Source organism: Mixophyes fleayi, chromosome 1 (genome assembly GCF_038048845.1).
Source record: "Mixophyes fleayi isolate aMixFle1 chromosome 1, aMixFle1.hap1, whole genome shotgun sequence".
In the NCBI taxonomy this organism is placed as follows: domain Eukaryota; kingdom Metazoa; phylum Chordata; class Amphibia; order Anura; family Limnodynastidae; genus Mixophyes; species Mixophyes fleayi.
Window position 1 is genome coordinate 70,680,599 of NC_134402.1, and position 22,178 is coordinate 70,702,776.

Consider the following 22,178-nt stretch of genomic DNA (forward strand, 5'->3'; position numbering starts at 1 on the left):
CACTCCTATACTATCCACTATGGAGGATGCTTCTAAGAAATCAGTGCGACTGGACACTGGAGGGACAGGAGGTGTATTTAAGTGTATGTTGCCTCATCCCTTAGCAAAGAGCAGCTCAGCATATGCAGAGTATGACTCGGCCTGAGGACGGCAGCCAAAGCAGATCTCCCTAGCAACAAGCAGATCTTTTCTTCTAAAGAGTACAGCTCAGCATTAGGGAACTCAGTCAACGCCCATTATAGAACCTGCCACATTTGGTTCCCAGAGGAAAAGGTAGCAGACATTTTCTCTCATGCAGGTTAACTGCTTAAGGGACAATTTATTTGTAATCAGTGTGTGCATTAACACACATGTTAATGGTGTATGTTATTCTCTCTCAGTATTTTCATTTTCACAAAACTGTTTGAGAAAGGGAACACGCAGGGTGCAAGATGGAGAGCCGTGATCAGCGCTTCTCTGCGACTGCATCTATGGAGGAACCAGCTTAGGCTCAGTCACTGACGCCATCCATAACCTACCTCACACAAAGAGGTAGGTGTACATTTTCCTTCTCAAAGCTCAACACACATACCTTCTTTGCAGCTGGTGCCGAGTCCTAGTGGGGCTTCCCAGACTAGGGTGAGCCCACTAAGGGTCTGGCTAGGGCTGCTTCATCACTGGAAGGTCTCCTTAGCTCCCCCAGAAGAAAATAGGAAAGCGCCATATTCCTGAAACAATACAGGCCATCGTTTCTAACTCTGATCTCTTCAAGGAGTCTGAGGGGAAGGACGCTTCTAGTGTAGCAGAAGGCTCCAGTATACATGGCTTAGTCCAGGGGGTTTGGCAGACTTTAGCCTTGGTAGCACCTGAATGTGCAGATTATTTCAACCTCATTTTACCAGACAGGCGAAACAGATGTACTGTTTTACACAGTCTCCTCTACCTGACACAAAGTTCCAATTACCAGAAAAATTTATTTAAACTTCTCCCCTTAACCTCGGAAGAGTCTTTTTATGGTGGACTTTCCCCAAGTTAGATCCTCCCATTGCCCGACTCGCTAGAACGACTACTATACCGGGGAGCAGCCTCACTCTGGGTCAGTGCGTTTATAAAATGTAATTTTCTTCTTAGATTTGCACATGCAGCAGCAGGAATTGTGTTCAGACCAATCAGGTCACTCACTCCATGGCTCAGATAGGGGTGGCACAATTGGCTACGAGTCTCCACTAGATTAGGCCTAGAGCTGATTGTTACTACTGGCTGAACATTTTTAGGATGCTAAACCTCAGGCATCTTTGGATGCAGTTTCTGTCACCCTTGGGATTTCTGCACTCATAATAGTGACCAGGATTCCTTGGGGTTATGTTCCTAGGTGGCAGATGCAGAATCTAAACAAAGTTATTACAGTTTCCGGTATCAATCTTTTGGTTACGAACTGGAGCAGCTCTTTAATGTATCCACAGGACTCGGTATTGCAGAAAGGAATGCCTGAACCCCAGCAGGGCAATCAGAAAGCAACAGGACCAAAGCAGGAAAACATAGAAAGCAGCAGCAACAACAGGTCAGGACGGTCACAGGAACTTCAGGATACCCAAGGCTGAGAACAAGAACTGAAACAGGATCATTACCAGGACCACTCAGACTGGAAACCCAATGTAGGGCTAGGCACAAAATGAACCAATAATATCCGATGTTTGAGGAGTCCTTATTGAGGCCTGGAGATTGCTGGGAAATTCTTGCAGATGGACTTGTTAGAATGGAAAACACAGACCAGAAAGAAGAGACAGTGAACATTGGAGAACATGGAGAGATACTTCCACAAATCCTGCCCAAATAGCCCAAAGGAGCAGGCACTGAAATTCAGGGATACAGAGTTCAAAACCCCAAGCTGAACCTTCCAAACTGCCTCAGTTGTGCCAGCCACATATCAAAATTATGTCAAGTTGTTCTAAAAGGTTTTTATGGAAATCTCTCTGCCACTCCTTGCCCCACCACAAAGTCATGTCTGCACTACTCAGAACAGTCACTGATCAGAGTGATGAATTATCAATTTGTGCTACCTCCTTCAGTGACTGTATGAGGAACGTACTGTTCTGAAGTAACTATGAGAAGCAGACCAAAGGCAGAGATACTGTAGGCCATGAGACAAGGTGGGAATCTTAACAAGGGTCTCACCCTTACTCATGATAGAAACAATCATATATTATATATATCTACATACACACACACACACTAAAACAGCAACTCAGATTACAATTACAATGTTTTAAATACAGTAGAATGTAAAGAGTATTTATCCTGGAGACCAAAACAATTTCAGAAGTATTGCACAGTTCCACAATGTAATGCTACCAAGGTGTCTATATTTCAGGAAATGGCAATTCTGTGTATTATGGACTAGTTATGCACATCCACCACATAAATGCTCCATCCAATTAAGGAATACATCACAAACATAAGACAACAACAGGGAAGCTTTACCTTCCAGCATCTTCTGCAGACTGTTCCTCATCACGTGAATGTTCTCAATGCCAATGAACTGAAACTTGATATCCGAGTAGTTATCTTCATTCTCATAGCCTTTCCCCGCTGCTCGGTTTGCCATTGCATTCAGCTGGAAACAGGGTCATATAATTGTATTCTTCAATAACAGTGGAGTCGTGAAAACATGGAGTAGAACCTCGTTTACCAATGGTGTTAAATTAAAAACATAGTTATGTATGAGAAAAGATGTGTCTGCAGTGTTGCGTTTCCAGGTCTGCGTTTTGTGTCGCACACACCAACCATGCATGCAAGTTTGCAACTCAAAATACAGTCCTGGAACCAATCATCACTATTAACCCTAAATCTTGCACCTGGTTTATGTACTCTGCAAGGGCCACAAGTGCAAGACCTGAGACTAAATACAGATCAAAGTTGTGTACATCGATTTTGACCCAAGACACATCTTTACGTTGCATAAATGCATTTATGCAGTTGCAATGCACTTAAATCAGGACCATTTAACATTAAACTGAAGATAAGGAGCTGCTTTATGGCACATCCTGGGCATGTTAATTTAGCAAAAGTGGGCGTGGCTTTATATTAAGACAAAAATAACATCACTTTGATAAAAACAATTAAATGAACACTAAGAAAATGACGTACAAAAAAGTTACTTTAAAATGGAAGTTAAATAGGGTGTGAATTTTTTTCAGCCTCAAACCTTTATAAATTACATTTTACTTCAAAAGCCTTTATTAGCAGCTCTGAGGGCACATTCTATACATAGCACATTGCAGTTCATCTTATGTGGCAGCACTGTTACCAGATTTAGAGATTATACTTTTTTATTGGAGATAAATGGCAACAAACTTTTACAGATGTTACACTATTCAGAACATATCTCCACTGTAGCTTTAAACATAGGGCATATTCAATTAGCTTTTGGATTCGCGGTAACGCGCCGGAACAGCCGCGAAACGTAATACACGGTACCGCAATAACGTGGATTTTCCTTCGCAGCCCATAGGGTTGCGAACGAAAATCCGCGTTAATGCGGTACCGTAATACCCGCAAGAACGCGCACTTTTCGCGGCAACGCGCGTTACCGCGAATCAAAAAGCTAATTGAATATGCCCCTAAGAGTCATATTTATAGATGTCTTGAGTTTATATATTTTTGTTTCAAATTACACAGTCATAGTTTTTGGCATTTTAAATAATAATTTTAAACATTGTATTTTTGTTTTTAAATAAGGTTTCAAAATGTTTAAATAATATTGCTGCTGACCCTGTATGACTAAGCCCTTCATTTAGAGTCGCAGTACAGTCCACAGTCAATCTCTCTCTTTCTTACTAAAATGTTATTCTAATGAATCTTTTGCATTTTAATTATTCTGCTTCAATTAATATTAATTTATAATGCCTACAGAAAAGGAGGATGCATCTTTTAATAAGCACAACCTTAAATATTCGGCTGCACGGCACATACTTGGTACCCATCTTGTGTATGTACAGAATTTGCCCTTCATAAGTACCGTATTTAAAAAGAACTGTAAGCCAAACTCCTGATGCATCTCACATAGCATAGCGAAGGTGTATTCCCACATGCCCGTGAATGCCCTTGGTCTGCCTCTAGAAATGTAAAGGGCCGCAAGCATCAGATACAGGCATCTGAAAACACGGCCATACGTTGTGCCCATGCAGTGAGACACATTTTGCATCGGAAGCATAATTGCCCTCGTGTCCAACTCTAATTCAGGCCATTATTGTGTAATTGTTCTGTACTGAAAAATAGGGACATTTCCAAATCTTTCCAACCTGGGACTGTATTTGGAAATAATGGACAGTTGGCATCAATGTTACCATGTGAGTAAAACACACATAAATTTCCCTGCCCATAAATGATAGATTTAAATGTATGGCTATGGAAAGTCATTCAGTGTTGTGTTGAGCAGTAAATGTAAAGCTTTTATATGAATCCTGTGGTGGCTTACATTTGCACAGTGCCTGCCTTAAACACTAGGTGGCAGTACCTCCTATCAAACAAGTAATGCCAGCAGGAACAGGAGTAGGAGTAGAGGTGAGCAACATTGTCACAACTTTTCCACAGAATATTTCCCTCACTCTCCTTTTTGGAGTGAAATTTTGTGTTTAGCAGACTGAATTCGACCTTCAGTCTGCCCAGTCCCATCCCAGCCACACTGCACCATACAGCAAAATGATCATTATTCCACGTTTATTTATAAACAATAAAGTCCACAAAATGCAAATGTACAAATTTAGTGCAAAATGCCAATCCACAGACCGGTGAAGCAAAATCGGAACTCAAGGACTACATCATTGGAAGCTGTATCTCTAAGCAACAGCCTGTTCCACATCCCTGGCTTTCAATTTGTGTAGAATTTTGAGCCATATGGTATCACAGTGGTTAACATTGCTACTTCGCAGCACTTGGGCCATGTGGGTTCTTACCGGGGACCTATCTGTGTGGAGTTTGTGCGCTTCAGTTTGCCCCTGAGTGATCCGGTCTCCTCCATATATATGTTTGGTTAATTTGTCAGAACCCAAATAACCTATCAATGCGCCCGTGTGGTAGGTAATATAGATCGTAAGCTCCATTGTGATAGGGGCTGAAGTGAATGATTAAATATTTTCTTTAAAGCGCTGTGTAATATGCAAGCACTAAATCATTTTATAGATAAATAATAATTTAGCCACAAATGTACTCATCTCTAGATAAGAGTGAAGTACAGAAACTGTAATGGTCACAAGTCACATCAGTAGTTCCACCACTATAGCTGAGCTGATCATGGTCATGTCTTGTGCACATAGTTATAGGGAATGTAGTTGAAAAGTTGACAGTCATAATATTGATAGGTTCGTAATAAATAAAAAGAAGTAAACAATGAGAAAAAACAATTGAAAAAAACAAAAAACGCACACGGCGTGCCCCCTTCACCCAAACAATATAACCACTTTAGCAGGGAAACCAGCAGCGTGGGGTCCCTCTGCCATAATGCCAAACCTGCTTCAGGCCGGTCAGCACGGGGCTGGATTTCCTAGGGAAATTGGGTCAGCAAAAGAAAAAAAAAAAAAGAAAAGAAAAAATTGCCCCCCCTAGCCCTGTGCCGATAGCACTAGGGTTCTTCCCATACCCCTAGGGCGGTAGGTGTGGGGTAATTATAATGATTTCAATTATAAAATCCATTTGTTCCTGGTGCACTTTTGGTCCCAGCGTGCCCAGGCTGCCATGAAGTGTGTGGCTGTCAGGGCATGTTGGCACCTGGTGAACAACAAGTGCCAGCATGTCCTGACACTCAGGGTCTGCTGGGATCTGTAGTGCACAAAAGGAAAAAAGTAAATAAAACACAGACACCAGTGTAACAATAATTATATTTGAAATAAAAACACCTCTACGCTACCCAAAGAGTGAAGGCCAGCAACAGTAGTCCAATAGACAATAACACCCAGATAAGGAAGCAAAACCTATTATTGACATCCAAGTGATGTCAGGCCTGGACCTAAAGTGGTGTTGTCATCAGGTTGAATCAGGGCCAGTAATGTCAAAGCAACTCAATGATGGCAGCATCAGGTTTTGTTTATCATTCTTTTACAACAATGGCCATACAGCCAACAACTGCAGAAGGCGGCTTCTGTTCTGTCCAGACACTTGTTAGGACAGGTATAAAGCAGATGTTCAGCAGGTTTCACAGACCGCACAGATGAGTTCTCTCTGTTTGGCATCAGGCCAAACAATCCTCATCCAATTAAGACACAGTCCTAAATAAGTGGGATGGGCTTTGACTGACCAATGGAGTGGGGAGTTAATGCAGTACGTTTTACAAGAGCTGCATTGGAAAGTCAATTTATTTCACATTCATGAATGAAAATGTAACTTTTGTGGTTTAGTGCCCCTTCCAGTACCATTTGTTTACATATATATTTCATTTACTATTATATTTAAGTAAAACATTCAAGATACTCACTTTTGGTCTGGTGTCAACAACATAAAGGAAATCACTTCCTGGATTTGTTTTCTTTATAGCCTGCAGCATCTGTTCATCCTCAAGACACCGAGCACTGAAGCCTGACAGCGGCTGACTGCTGCGACATATGGAGGCCTACAAGGAAATAAGCAGAGAAAACAAAATAAAAACAATTTATATAAAGAGTATATACATGAACTTTCCTTATTCGCAATGATTCCTCTTGGATACTATTTCAATTGCCCAGGGATGTATATAGGTAAACTATGAGCAAATTATTATTAGCGTCTAAGGACCTGAGTCATTAAGGAACGTATCTGCCAGTTTTGTGCTTTTCATTCGCAAACATCACGCTGCGCATACTGTGAACAGGACGATACACAACAGAACGCAGCCACGTCCGCTCTGAGCGAACACAACTAGTACTACAGCCTACGATTTAGGGGAGCGGATGCGGTGGGGAACTGGCGGATTCACGCAAGCAATATACAGTAAGGGCGATCCCTGCAGCCACGTCCAAGTCAAACTTAGGCGCACACAGGGCCGGATTAACCCGAGGTCTAACTGGGCTATAGCCCAGGGGCCTCGGGCATCCAGGGGGCCCTTCAAAGTCTGTAGCAGCATTATTGATCGGTCTGGGGACGGGGGCGCCTCCAGCCCGATCAATGCTGCTGAGCACTGTCAGTCCAGTCCTCCGTCCCCGGCGCTCAGTACTATGCTTACTGAGGAGATCTCACGAGTGAACTCTCGCGAGATCTCCTCAGTAAGGAGCTTACAGCGCGCTGGGGACGGAGGACTGAACTGACAGGTAAGCGCTTTGGGGGGGGGGGCCCTCACGGGGGACTGGGGCGGCGGGCGGCTCACAATGGGGGCCTCACGGTCGAATGGAGGCGCCCTTAGCCCAGGGGCCTCCATTCCCTTAATCCGGCCCTGGGCGCACACAAAAGTACGCTGGTTTTCTGCCATATCTCTTGCTCCAACTGGGGTGCTACTTTAAGTTCCAAATACTAGCGCTGAAGGCTGTGTATGTATGCGGAAACATGTGTTTGCCATCAGGAAAAACTGTAACAATGTATTTTATGTCCAGTATGTATTAAGGACCGCACCAATAACTGTTTTTCCAAGGGAAAAAAAAACAAAACACTTTTAAAAAATTTCCATCTATAATCATAAATGACTATTATTGATAGGTAACAATTGCTTAATATTTTTTTTATTCTGTGAGTTCTTGAGATGTTATATTACACATAGGTATTGTACATATCCTGCAGTGTCTGGTCTAGTAGAACACAGTAAAACTACACCCGTAGCCATCACCACACGTATTATTAGATCCGTTTCTTGTTGACTTCGGGAGTATGTAGAGATCAGTTCTGTGCAGTTTATGCGCTCAGTATGCTGCCTTAATGCCTTTAGGCCCTAAGTGTTTTGAAGTAAAACAATTATCTGGTCAGGGATTACTGGGCTTATCTATATATTTTGCTTAATGCGGAGTTAGACTTTAAGCAGCACAAAAATTAATATGAGGGAATGGTACGAGCTCCTTCATGTCACCTACATATAAATACAGACCAAAGATTCTGCTCTCCAGGTAATAACACCTGCAGGTTTCTAAGGTGTCAAGACTACTGTATATACGATCTTCATTATCATTTATTTGTAAGGAAGCAAAGAAGAGTAGTCGCACTGTGGCATTTAGGATGATTCTAGGGGTGAAAGACAGGTGAAGGGAAGTTCAGGTAGCAGGAGGTTGTAATAGTCAAGATGGGGGATAAATCTTTTATAATCTTCTGTGTCCTCCCCATCTATGCATGGGCACAAATGAAGACCCTCTTGTTTTACTTCCTCTATTTTGGCATTTTACCATGCAATCTGTTCTCGATTACCCCAGTATTGTTGTATATGGTACTCCTCATCTTCTCAACTGTGTCATGTCATATTTACATGATGTCATGTAATATTATGTTATATTACATTTATCATGTTACCTTATGCTGTGTTCGGTGTCATATAAAATAATAATAATAATAATAATAATAAGATACTGGATCAAGGTTTTGGTAACGTCCTGAGTGAGAAAGGGGCATGTTCTGACGATGTTTTGAATGAGTAGGTGACAGGACAGCACCAGGAACTGGATGTGTAAAGTGAGGCTCTGGACAGAGTCGAGAACGATATGAAGGCGGATTGTGATGCTGTAACCAGGACTAAAGGGGTAAGATGAGGAGTTCTGTTTTGGACATGTTGAACTTTAGGTATAAATGGCAGAGAGATGTGATAATAGAGAAGTGGGCAACGGAGGAGAGGTAGCTTATAAAGCTTATAAGGTCACTGAGAGAAGTAGTATAAAGAGGGAAAAGCAGAGGCCCAGGAACAGAGCCTTGATGGACCCCAAAAGATAGAAGTGAAGGGAAGGATATATCAGTAGCAGAGACACTGAAGGAGTGTTCAGAAAAGTTGGAGGTGAAGGATACGTGTGGATGGGGTTCTATTAAAAAAAGGTCTCAAATATTAACAATTCCCCCAGGTTTCCCTATAAGACTGAGGACAACAGGACAGTACAAAGTGTACACACACTTACATTGTTGTCTTGGCAGTAATAGGACAGAGTGGGAAAGCGGCCCCTGCTCCTGAATTTGGAGCTCCCTACGATGATTGGCACACTGGCAGATTTTGGTACGTAGAGTTCAGTCGGATACGAGTCACACACCTGAAAGAGACACAGAGTATAAAATATTCTTGTCTGTATGCTGGTAGCCAATCATTACATTATATTCTAAGCAATGAAAAAAAAGTGATCACTTTCCCTTATTGAGTTGCAATCATGGGACTAGCATGTTTGGCTTTACTGGAAATGATTTCTAAATAGAAGTAATTCTGAGGATAGTCCAGTCTATGCCTTGTGTGTGGTTCTCATGCAGACTATTGTCCAGCAAACAGATTGCAACTTTGCACAATACCAAAGACAAGACAAATACCCAGTGGTGGAAATACCATAACTGCAGTGGGTGCCACCACTAAGGGTCAGGAGGTGAGGGCGGCCCGGCAATGGCCCACACTCGCAGCAAAGCCCTCAGAAGGGCGGAGCCTGTGATGTCATGCTCCATCCTTGCTGTTCACTGATAGAAACGGATTGTCTTCACTTACACGATAGTCCCGATTGGCATCACTGAGCTGCCAAAGGCTCTTGGGGACCCCCATTCGAATGTATTCCTCACTCAGGTCAATTAGCCTCCAGCCTTCCTCTCGCTCAGCCTTGTCCAGTTTTGGATTAAAAGAAAAGCAATAGAGCTCTTCATATTTGACTGGAAACAAAACAAAACATGAAGTTATTAAAAAAAAAAAACACAATATAAATCTCATTAATGAAATAAACAGTTTTCTGTTTTTTTTGTGGCAAAAGCAACAAAACCATAATTTTTACATCAGTTCTGTACATATACAATAACGATGAGACAAAGTCCATGTAATAGTGTGTAAGGACAAAGCTAAACGCCATTTAGTGTGATAAGGAGTTCGTTTTATCAGCACAGTTTCAGCTGATTTAAAGGACAAGTCCACCTCTGTGTTCGTTAAGCATAATTGTCCATAAGGTCTATTTTGCAAAGTCCCTTCCTATCTTTTGGTTAAATACACCATCTAACTACAGAATTTAACGGTACCTATATCTGAAGATTCTGCTCTTTGATGGGCAGTATAGTTTAAAGTAGAGATGAGCCTACCCGAACGTTGCCGATCCAAGTCGGATCCAAAACAGATCCGGGTATTGGCGCCAAATTCAAATCTGAAACTGAGGCTCTGACTCATAATCCCGTTGTCGAATCTCGCGATACTCGGATCCTATAAATTTCCCGCTAGTCGCCGCCATCTTCACTCAGGCATTGATCAGGGTAGAGGGAGGGTGTGTTAGGTGGTCCTCTGTCCTGGTAGATCTCGTGCTGTTCAGTTCTGTGCTGTGCTGTTTAGTTCTGTGCTGTGCTGTGCTGTGCTGTGCTGTGCTCAGTCCAGTGGTGCTGTGTGCTGTGCTCTGTCCTTCTGAGGTCAGTGGTGCTGCTGGGTCCTGTGCTGTGTCCTGTTCAGTCCAGTGGTGCTGTGTCCTGTGCTCTGTGCTTCTAAGGGCATAGTTATTTCCCCAATATTCCCCTGTGTTTAAAAAAATAAAAAAAACTAATTTAATTTTTTTTTAATTACCACAAAATTTGCACAACCAATCCTGCAGTATAAGCCCATTGGTACTGCAATATTACCAAGTTCACACATTCAGCAGTAAAAGTCCAGTGGTACTGCAATATTACAAAGTTCACACATTCTGCAGTATCAGTCCAGTGGTGCTGTGTCCTGTGCTCTGTCCTGCTGAGTTCCGTAGTGCTGCTGGGTCCTGTGCTGTGTCCTGTTCAGTCCAGTGGTGCCCTGTGCTTCTAAGGGCATAGTTATTTCCCCATTATTCCCAAGTTTTTAAAAAATAAAAAAAAAGTTATAAAAAAAAATTAAAATAAAAAAAAAAAAAAAAAAGTAACTATAACCAAATTTGCAAAACCAATCCAGCAGTATAAGTCCATTGGTACTGCAATATTACCAAGTTCACACATTCTGCAGTATCTTGTGCTACATATAATGGAGACCAAAAAGTTGGAGGATAAAGTAGGGAAAGATCAAGACCCACTTCCTCCTAATGCTGAAGCTGCTGCCACTAGTCATGACATAGACGATGAAATGCCATCAACGTCGTCTTCCAAGCCCGATGCCCAATCTTGTAGTAAAATCCAAAAAGCCCAAGTTAAGAAAAAGTAGCAAAAAGAGAAACTTAAAATCATCTGAGGAGAAACGTAAAGTTGCCATTATGCCATTTACGACACGGAGTGGCAAGGAACGGCTTAGGCCCTGGCCCGTGTTCATGACTAGTGGTTCAGCTTCACCCACGGATCTTATCCCTCCTCCTCCCCCCCCCCCTCCAAAAAATTTAAGAGAGTTATGCTGTCAGCAACAAAACAGCAAACAACTCTGCCTTCTAAAGAGAAATTATCACAAATCCTCAAGGCGAGTCCAAGGGTGTTGGTGGTTGTCAAGCCTGACCTTCCCATTTGTGTACGGGAAGAGGTGGCTCGGGAGGAGGCTATTGATGATGTAGCTGGCGCTGTGGAGGAACTTGATGATGAGGATGGTGATGTGGTTATTGTAAATGAGGCACCAGGGGGGGAAACAGCTGATGTCCATGGGATGAAAAAGCCCATCGTCATGCCTGGTCAGAAGACCAAAAAATGCACCTCTTCGGTCTGGAGTTATTTTTATCCAAATCCAAACAACCAATGTATGGCCATATGTAGCTTATGTAAAGCTCAAATAAGCAGGGGTAAGGATCTTGCCCACCTAGGAACATCCTCCCTTATACGTCACCTGAATAACCTTCATAGTTCAGTGGTTAGTTCAGGAACAGGGGCTAGGACCCTCATCGGTACAGGGACACCTAAATCCCGTGGTCCAGTTGGATACACACCAGCAACACCCTCCTCGTCAACTTCCTCCACAATCTCCATCAGATTCAGTCCTGCAGCCCAAGTCAGCAGCCAGACTGAGTCCTCCTCAATACGGGATTCATCCGAGGAATCCTGCAGCGGTACGCCTACTACTGCCACTGCTGCTGTTGCTGCTGTTAGTCGGTCATCTTCCCAGAGGGGAAGTCGTAAGACCGCTAAGTCTTTCACAAAACAATTGACCGTCCAACAGTCGTTTGCCATGACCACAAAATACGATAGTAGTCCCCCTTTTGCAAAGCGTATAACTGCGGCTGTAACTGCAATGTTGGTGTTAGACGTGCGCCCGGTGTCCGCCATCAGTGGAGTGGGATTTAGAGGGTTGATGGAGGTATTGTGTCCCCAGTACCAAATCCCGTCGAGATTCCACTTCACTAGGCAGGCGATACCAAAAATGTACAGAGAAGTACGATCAAGTGTCCTCAGTGCTCTAAAAAATGCGGTTGTACCCACTGTCCACTTAACCACGGACATGTGGACAAGTGGTTCTGGGCAAACGAAGGACTATATGACTGTGACAGCCCACTGGGTAGATGCATCCCCTTCCGCAGCAACAGCAACAGCTGCATCAGTAGCAGCATCTACAAAATAGCTGCTCATGCAAAGGCAGGCAACATTGTGTATTACAGGCTTTAATAAGAGGCACAACGCTGACAACATATTAGAGAAACTGAGGGAAATTATCTCCCAGTGGCTTACCCCACTAAGACTCTCATGGGGATTTGTGGTGTCAGACAATGCCAGTAACATTGTGCGGGCATTAAATATGGGCAATTTCCAGCAAGTCCCATGTTTTGCCCACACCATTAATTTGGTGGTGCAGCATTACCTCAAGAGTGATAGGGGTGTGCAGGAGATGCTTGCGGTGGCGCGCAAAATTGCTGGACACTTTCGGCATTCAGCCAGTGCCTACCGCAGACTAGAGGCACATCAAAAAAGCATGAACCTGCCCTGCCATCACCTCAAACAAGAGGTTGTGACGCGCTGGAACTCCACCCTCTATATGCTGCAGAGGATGGAGGAGCAGCAAAAGGCCATTCAGGCCTACACAGCCACCTACAACATAGGCAAAGGAGTGGGGATGCGCCTCAGTCAAGCGCAGTGGAGACTGATTTCCGTGTTGTGCAAGGTTCTGCAGCCATTTGAACTTGCCACACGAGAAGTCAGTTCCGACACTGCCAGCTTGAGTCAGGTCATTCCCCTGATCAGGCTGTTGCAGAAGCAGCTGGAGAAAGTGAGGGAGGAGCTGGTAAGCCATTGCGATTACACCAAGCATGTAGCTCTTGTGGATGTAGCCCTTCGTATGCTTTGCCAGGATCAGAGGGTGGTCACTCTTTTAAAGTCAGAGGAATACATTCTGGCCACCGTGCTCGATCCTCGGTTTAAAGCGTATGTTGTGTCTCTGTTTCCGGCGGACACAAGTCTACAGCGGTGCAAAGACCTGCTGGTCAGGAGATTGTCCTCTGAAGAGGACCGTGACATGCCAACAGCTCCACCCTCATTTTCTTCCACATCTATGGCTGCGAGGAAAAAGCTCAGTTTTCCCAAAAGAGGCGCTGGCGTGGATGCTGATAACATCTGGTCCGGACTGAAGGACCTGCCAACCATTGCAGACATGTCTACTCTCGCTGCATTGGATGCTGTCACAATAGAAAAAATTGTGGATGATTACTTTGCTGACACCATCCAAGTAGACATGTCAGACAGTCCATATTGTTACTGGCAGGAAAAAAAGGCAGTTTGGAAGCCCCTGTACAAACTGGCTCTATTTTACCTGAGTTGTCCCCCCTCCAGTGTGTACTCGGAAAGAGTTTTTAGTGCAGCGGGGAACCTGGTCAGTGAGCGGCGAAGGAGGTTGCTTCCTCATAACGTTGAAAAAATGATGTTTATAAAAATGAATAATCAATTCCTCAATGAAGTACAGCACTGCCCTCCAGATAGTACAGAGGGACCTGTGGTTGTGAAGTCCAGCGAGGACGAATTGATAATGTGTGATGAGGAGGAAGTACACACTGTAGGGGGAGAGGAATCAGAGGTTGAGGATGAGGACGACATCTTGCCTCAGTAGAGCCTGTTTAGTCTGTACAGGGAGAGATGAATAGCTTTTTTGGTGTGGGGGCCCAAACAAACCGATCATTTCAGCCAAAGTTGTTTGGTAGGCCCTGTCGCTGAAATGATTGGTTTGTTAAAGTGTGCATGTCCTATTTCAACAACATAAGGGTGGGTGTGAGGGCCCAAGGACAATTCCATCTTGGAACTTTTTTTTTTTGCATTATATGACCAATCAACAGTCGTTTGCCATGTTCAAAATGTAAAACCAAATTTAAACAAATTCAAGAAATTAAACCAAAAGTAAAATGCCCTGTCATAATTTAAAACAAGAGGTATTGACGTGCTCTAAAACTACTGTATTGTTGTTTATATTTTATAAACACTACACTTGAAAGCTTGAGTCTTTCAATGAAAAAGTAACTGTCCATTACACGAATATTTGCAACAGGGACAATTTTAGGGTTAAGAAAGTCAACTAATAACACTTCGACGCTGTCTGTCTTTATAAACACTACACTTGGAAGTTGGAGGAGGTATTGTGGCCCCGGCACCAAATTTACTACCGGGGCCACTCCACTGTGCAGTCCATATTTAGGTGTATCAGATATTAAACAACGGTGACAGTTGATGCCCAATTTTTTAATTATATTGTTGGCGCTGTAAAAAATTGTGTTCCGGGCTCACCACACTACGCAGTCCATACCCTTTTTTGGTGGAATTCTGACCCGTGGAGGTTTTTTTTAATTATATTGTGGCCTCGGTACCAAATTGTGTACCGGGGCCACCACACTACGCAGTCAAGATAGATAGATGCGTATCATAGATAAAGTACATTCAGTGGTGTGGGGCAAATTGAAAAATATTCAAAATGCACTGACATTATCAAAAACAAGAGGTTTTCAGACGCTGAAACTCCAACATGTATATGATGGAGAGGATGGAGGAGCAGCCGTATGTGCAGTGTAATGCAGACCTGTTGAAGGTTTTTTTATATATTTTATTGTGGTGCCCAGTGCCCACTACTCTATGCAGTCCAGATACTATTTTTGGGTGTAATTCTGACCTGTTGAAGGTTTTTTATATATTATATTGGGGTGGCCAGTGGCCAGTCCTCTATGCAGTCCAGATACTTGTTTGGTGGAATTCAGAACAGTTGAGGGTTTTATTATTATATTGTGGGGACCACTCTATACCACACTATTTAATACTTTAATTCTATTACTAATTCCCATAAAGAGGAACTGCCGCTTCTATTTAATACTTTAATTCTATTAGTAGTTACCATAAAGAGGAACAAAATAAACCAATTTTACCAAAAGTATAATATAACTTACAAACACTACACTTGAAAGATGGTGCCTTTAAATGAAAAAGTCAGTCTTCATTGCACGACTATGTGCAACAGGGACAGTTTTTTGGTTTACAAAGTCAACCAATAACACTTCGACCCTGTCTGTCTTTAACATACTTGATGGGATCTCAATGACGAATGGTCTGTACCATGTTTGGAGGAGGTATTGTGGCCCCGGTACCAAATTGGGTACCGGGGCCACTCCACTATGCAGTCCAGATAGAGGTGTATCAGATATTAAACAACGTTGACTGTTGCTGCAAAAATTTTAAATAATATTGTGGGGAACACTACACTACGCAGTCCATAAACTTTTTGGGTGGAATTCAGACCTGTGTAGGGTTTTTTAATAATATTGTGGTGACCCACTCCTCTACGCAGTCCAGGTACATTATTGGTGCGAATCATACAAGTTGATGGTTTTCTTATTATATATATTGTGGTGACCCACTCCTCTACGCAGTCCAGGTACATTATTGGAGCGAATCATACAAGTTCAGGGTTTTTAATTTATATCGTGGTGACCCACTCCTCTACGCAGTCCAGGTACATTATTGGAGCGAATCATACAAGTTCAGTGTTTTTAATTTATACTGTGGTGACCCACTCCTCTACGCAGTCCAGGTACATTATTGGTGCGAATCATACAAGTTGATGGTTTTCTTATTATATATATTGTGGTGACCCACTCCTCTACGCAGTCCAGGTACATTATTGGAGCGAATCATACAAGTTCAGGGTTTTTAATTTATATTGTGGTGACCCACTCCTCTACGCAGTCCAGGTACATTATTGGAGCGAATCATACAAGTTCAGGGTTTTTAATTTATATTGTGGTGACCCACTCCTCTACGCAGTCCAGGTACATTATTGGTGCGAATCATACAAGTTCAGGGTTTTTAATTTATATTGTGGTGACTCACTCCTCTACGCAGTCCAGGTACATGTTTTGGTGCGATTAAAACCAGTTGATGGTTTTCTTATTATATTGTGGGGACCACTCCACTACGCAGTCCAGAAAGATAGCTCGTTGCAACGTTTTGGACTAAGAACTATATTGTGAGGTGTTCAGAATACACGGTAAATTAGTGGAAATGCTTGTTATTGAATGTTATTGAGGTCAATAATAGCGTAGGAGTGAAAATAAGCCCAAAAAATTGATTTTTTTACTTTTTATGCTTTTTTCAAAAAAAAATCCGAATCCAAAACCTTAAATCCGAACCAAAACCTTTCGGCAGGTGTTTTGCGAAACAAATCCGAACCCAAAATATCGAGAAAATCCGGATCCAAAACACAAAACACGAGACCTCAAAAGTCGCCCGTGCACATCCCTAGTTTAAAGTTGGTGCATACTTCTGGCCACCACCACATGTCACTTGGCTGATGTCAGCAGGTATGACATCACTGGCATGAATCCCTTTCTCAGCTGGCGGTTCCCAACCTGCTCACACTAAGTTCTTGGACCTACTATGCAACTAGTTTTTTTATCTGCTATTTCCAAAGATGTAGAAAGCTATTCCGTAAACGTATAAACAATGTAAAAAGTATCATATTTAATGAAGAAATTCAATAAGTTATGTTATTCAAAATTAAAGGTAATCAAGAACTTGGACTAATGTATCTCAAAGGGGTATATTTACTAAACTGCGGATTTGAAAAAGTGGAGTTGTTGCCTATAGCAACAATCAGTTACTAGTTATTTATTTAGCACATTCTACAAAATGATAGAGTCTGATTGGTTGCTATAGCTAACATCTTCACTTTTTCAGACCTGCAGTTTAGTAATATACCCCTAAGAGTTGGCCTGCCATTGTTTAACAAATATAAAGGGAATTAAGCATACCATTTTTTTATTTTAAACATAACAATATACCTTTCAATTAGATTTAAAATTAAAATAAAGTGTACTATAAGGACTGAGAGAATCTAATGTTTTTCTCCTCATTATTACAATCTCCCAACATCCTGTTGGAGTCATAAAGATGCCTTCTGTATAAAGTCTGTGGTTTATCCAATCCTCTAATGTTACAGCCATGCTTATAAGGTAGTTATCCAATCAGAAATCTGGCACACACTTCCCCGCATAGCTAATTCTTAGTACAGCACATTCTATTTCCAGCCAGAAATTACCATGTGACATGGCGCACACAAACATGTGTATGTCTAATTTTGGTGCAAACAGTTTGTCAATCCAGGCTACACATGTGGCTCACTAGGATGCCAAGTAGACAAGTTATACGCTAAAAATGTTCATCCTTCTATCTCCATTCATACATTACCTGGTCGTGAGAGTCTGGCTAATGATATGTAGATATCATGACAGTCTCTTTCCTGGGGGATGATGAGTTGAATAACCTGGAAGTTTTTGCAGCGGAGAAGCAAAGGGCAGCCTGAAGCGGTTGTCGCTTGTTTTTCGATGGCAGAAATCTGGCTGTGAAGAATCTATTGATATGTTAAAAAGAAAACAAATCATAGATATTACTATAGCTCCGCCTTTATCAACAGAACAATTTTATTTTTTTTTAGTACACATGTTTTGTTTCACAATGTGTGTGTATGCTGACACTACTGTCTGTCTGTGGCGAAGGGGAAAAGATGTCTGGCAGGACATATGGGAAGGGCAGGGTTTGCCGGATGAGCCTGGGATAATTAGAATGTGTGCAACTATTTGCACCTCTACTCAGAGCTCATTCTAATTCACCAATGTCTCAAGCCAACAAACTCCTGCTCTGACCAATGGTTTATGCTGATAGCATCTTCCAGGAACACTCCCCAACAAGGGTCCTTCCCCTGACTTTTGTCCCATACAGGCTCACACTTTATGACTATTTCAGTGCACTTTTCACACCATCTTCATTCTCCAATGATTTCTCAAGCTCTTACATTTTAATTCATACTTCACTCAGGCAACAGAATCTGTTCCCAATTTGCCCACAAACTGTGATAGATACAGCTCTTGGCAGAACAGTTGGATCACAAGTAGGAAAGGTAGTGTGGTTGGCCAATGACTGCAATCCTCAAACTGCATCGCCAAAAATTACTTGTAGCGTTGGTGGATCATCCGCAATATTATTCCTGGCAACCGGACAGGAACTACATGTCCCAGCATGCACAGCAAAAAAAAAAACCTGCAGTGGGAGAGACAGCGTCAGGAGGGATTGGAGATGTTGAGCAGGAGAAAAGCAGCGCCCTAATCCTGACTGCAGCGGTGAGATAGGAGAAAGAGAGAGACTGACAGGAGAGCCCTGTCAGCCTCTAATGAACAAAAGCTCTGAGGAGTGCCGGCCAGGAGAGGCATCTGAGGAGCTGCCAGTCGCTGAGAACCCAGTGACTAAGTGGGACTGACGGGAAAGAGGACCCAGTCAGTCCTGTCAGCGGAAGAGAGTGTTAGATTTATCTGGCCTGTCATTAGCAAAACAACTGCAGAGTCCTGTGGGAAACAGCTGCCTGGTCCTATGAGAGATTCAGCTGAAAATTCCTGTGAGAAGATCTGACAATCATCCATTTTTTGGTTTTATAATTTATGTACTGGGACTAAGCATTGTATTTTTCTGCTATAAGGTAGATAGGGAACAGGTGAAGAGACCAGAAGTCTAATTGAAACCCTTTTGCCAGACTGAAATTTGTCTTTCAAGGGTTAGTGTTAGGGAAAGACAGTTAGGGAGTAAAACTTGAGATAAATAGTGAGAATTTGCCACAGACTATAGAATTTACCTCAGTCGTTGTAACAAGCCGCAGCGCTCCATTTGCACCCTGGCTGTCATAGCAACAGCCGGTACGTCGCTTCCTCTCTTCAGTCCCGGCCATCACCATGGCAACGATCGGAACGCTTTCTAATCAGCGCCACGACCGGCAACGCTGGGCAGCCGGACACATTAGGTAAACAATAGCCTGTGGGCTAATTACTTGAATTTATTAATTAACCAGCCCCTGGAGTGTATTGTTGGGCATGGCTCTGATTGGCTGCTTGCTGTATTTAAGGCAGGGAGGGCATAGCCTCCCTGCCGGTTATAGCATCTCTTTGCGGAATTGCTGACCTGCTGTGCTTTTGTACCTTGTGTATTCTGCTTATATCCTGGATTGACCCATCATTGTGACCTCTTTCTTGCTAATTGGGCCTTGCCTGTTTTCTGATTGCCCTGACCTCTAGACCTGTTTCTTGAATTCTCCTTTGTGCCGCCAGCCCTGCCCTTATTGCCTGTCTCTGACCATCCTATCTGCTACGGACCCCTTGACCTCGGCCCGCCTTCTGACTACCCGCCATCGTCTGGATTTCCTTCACTTTCCCATCCGCTGTATGACAAGACCCGCCAGCCTAACGGGCGTGTGAAGTTTATCATATCGGAGTATTGTGAAGCTATAGTCACCTTCGGGACAGTGCTTTTGTAATAATCGAGGAAAGAGGGAAACGTGTACATATGTTACGTTACGTTATCACTAAAGTTGGAGCCAACACACTTTAAAATCTGAGTTTGCCGAATAGTGAATGTTTAACAAAGTCTCACAATGTGGAATAATATAGGTCTTGCTAAAGTTGAAGTAAAACAGACAGCCGTGACATCATCATTGGACATTTGTACTTGTGTTGCTGTTAGCAGAGGAGATCCGTTTCATCATTACCCGGAAAAGACCACTTAATTGCATCCTTCAGGCTAATGTATATGTTGATTTGTGATCTGTTATGCTTATTGAATTATATGTTATTGAAGTGAAAAGCGTAGTTGTGTTAAGGTTATTGCTATTTGTAGAGGTAGCCCTTAAAAACAGAGGTACCTCTTAGTAAGTGTAGATAGTAGTTGAGGTATTGCACTGCATTGTAGTATATCTATTGTAAACTTTTTATAGTGGACCACTTTTGGTAAGCAGAACTGGCGCTGTGGGATGAAGTTATTTCTTCAAAGTCTAACTTCCAAAGGAGAATCTTATTTTTGCTATAAGAAGAGTCTGCATGGACATAAAAAAAATATTTTGTGCTTCACCTATAAAAGTGCCGGTGTGGCTTTCAAATACCAAACTGCTTATTACCGGGTTTTTTTCTGCTGTGTGCGCCTGTGGGTTATTAGTAGGGGGCAGAGGGGTTCTTGGTCTCCGTCTGATGTTGCTTGTCCAGAACACTACCCATGGAAGTACCTACTGCACTCAGACCAAGGTGTAGGCACTGCGCTACGTGAGAGAAGATAAAGGAGATCGCTGCAGAGAGGACACACTCAGTCTACACAACCCAAACCCCCACTTGAGTTAGGTGACAGGAGGGGTGTTGCATACTCATTGGTTTTGATCAGATCTTTAGCAGGTGTGTAACATTTTGAGGTGCATAATTAGCTCTTAAGAATATTACATATATTGACCAGCATCATCAATAGGACATCAAGATCGTTCACTAAGGTATGGAGCCCATGGCTCTCATTTTTTCAGACTTATCCCCCTTTCACTTGACTCTACATTTACACATGTCCGTCCTCCTCCCGTAAACCCCTCTCTTTCTCTTTTCTTCTCTCTTTCCTTTCCTGTTCTCTACTGTACTAGTCTCCCTCCTTTTTTCCTCCTGCGTCATGCCACTCTCTGTCGAGGCATTTCGCTCCCTCCCTTATTTCTTTAAAAATCCTTGGTCAACTGCCACACACGCATATTGTTGCACTGATTATTTATATCTTTATACTGATTTTATATTTTGTTACCTGCTTCTATTGCTTGTTTTTTTTACTGACAGTGCATGTCGGTTCTGTTTGTTACTTGACCATTCAAAAATAAAAAAAAATAAAAAAAAGAATATTACATATATGTATTGTGGAAAACTGTTCATTTAATCATAGCTTTGTGTGCAATGTATAGATCATTAGGCAGAGAGCACTTTTGCATTGTATCTAATGCAGAGAGCACAGCACCTTTAGGTCATATCCCACATCAACAACAATAAACCACTCTAAATGATTATATAAAATACATGATTTTAAAAAAGCACTAAGGTATAGTGAAACGAAAGAAAACCCCAGCAATGTATTCTCTAAAAGTAGGAGGTTATGTAAAGCAAAAAAAGAGTCAAAATACAATTATCTGAAAGCAGAAAACCCTTTTAAATGCAACCAACTCATTTCGTAGTATTGCAGTAATATATTAGAAAAATATTTGTTTTTTGTAAAACCTTAGTCCATCACCATGTTAACGTACCCAAGTTTCCTTGCGGGTTTCTGAGATATTTTCAACAAAAATGACATGAGTTGCTGTGAGATACAGGGTTCCTAAGCCTGCCTTCCTAGAAGATATCCGGTCTAGTAGGCGTACATTTTCCACCTTCAACAATAAACAAAAGAACAGTTAAAGTAAATATAACAATATAATGCACCATATATTTTTAAATCGATTTTAAATATTTTTCTCAAAGAAGAAAGGGATAGGGTACAGAAGAGAGAAAGGGGGGATGGGGTAGAGCAAAATAACTGTACCATATTTTATAGACATTCACATCAGTAAGAAACTATGAGACAAACAATGATAAATATTATTAAAAATATATGTAATTCATTCCTGGGTGTGCCTCTATACTCTAGAAATACAGTATTCTGCTCTCCAAACATGTATGGGACATAGGAATCCAAATCCATAGCATGGAATTAAGCACTGTGGGTACCTCTCTGTCGTTCCCAGGAAGTACCATGAAGCCTTTAACCAATTCAGTGGGAGATGTGCACAGACTTTGTCACTCCCCAAATACAGAACCAAACACATTACTTACATATCCCAGATTTACGAGGTGGCATGGTAACCTCCTATTCTCAGTGTGGAAAGAGAGAGGCAT

The 22,178-nt window shown here is 42.3% G+C and overlaps 1 protein-coding gene across 1 annotated transcript in view; it reads right to left on the reverse strand.

Annotated features, from left to right (window-relative positions):
- MTMR7 (myotubularin related protein 7) overlaps positions 1–22,178 on the reverse strand; it is a 39,971-nt gene that overhangs the window by 11,928 nt on the left and 5,865 nt on the right. Inside the window, exons 2-7 of the mRNA XM_075196396.1 lie at positions 21,551–21,673; positions 17,662–17,824; positions 9,596–9,753; positions 9,030–9,158; positions 6,449–6,583; positions 2,461–2,593 (exon numbers count right to left, since the gene is read on the reverse strand). Coding sequence (XP_075052497.1) covers positions 2,461–2,593; positions 6,449–6,583; positions 9,030–9,158; positions 9,596–9,753; positions 17,662–17,824; positions 21,551–21,673 — 841 coding nt within the window. The remainder of the gene's footprint in view (positions 1–2,460; positions 2,594–6,448; positions 6,584–9,029; positions 9,159–9,595; positions 9,754–17,661; positions 17,825–21,550; positions 21,674–22,178) is intronic.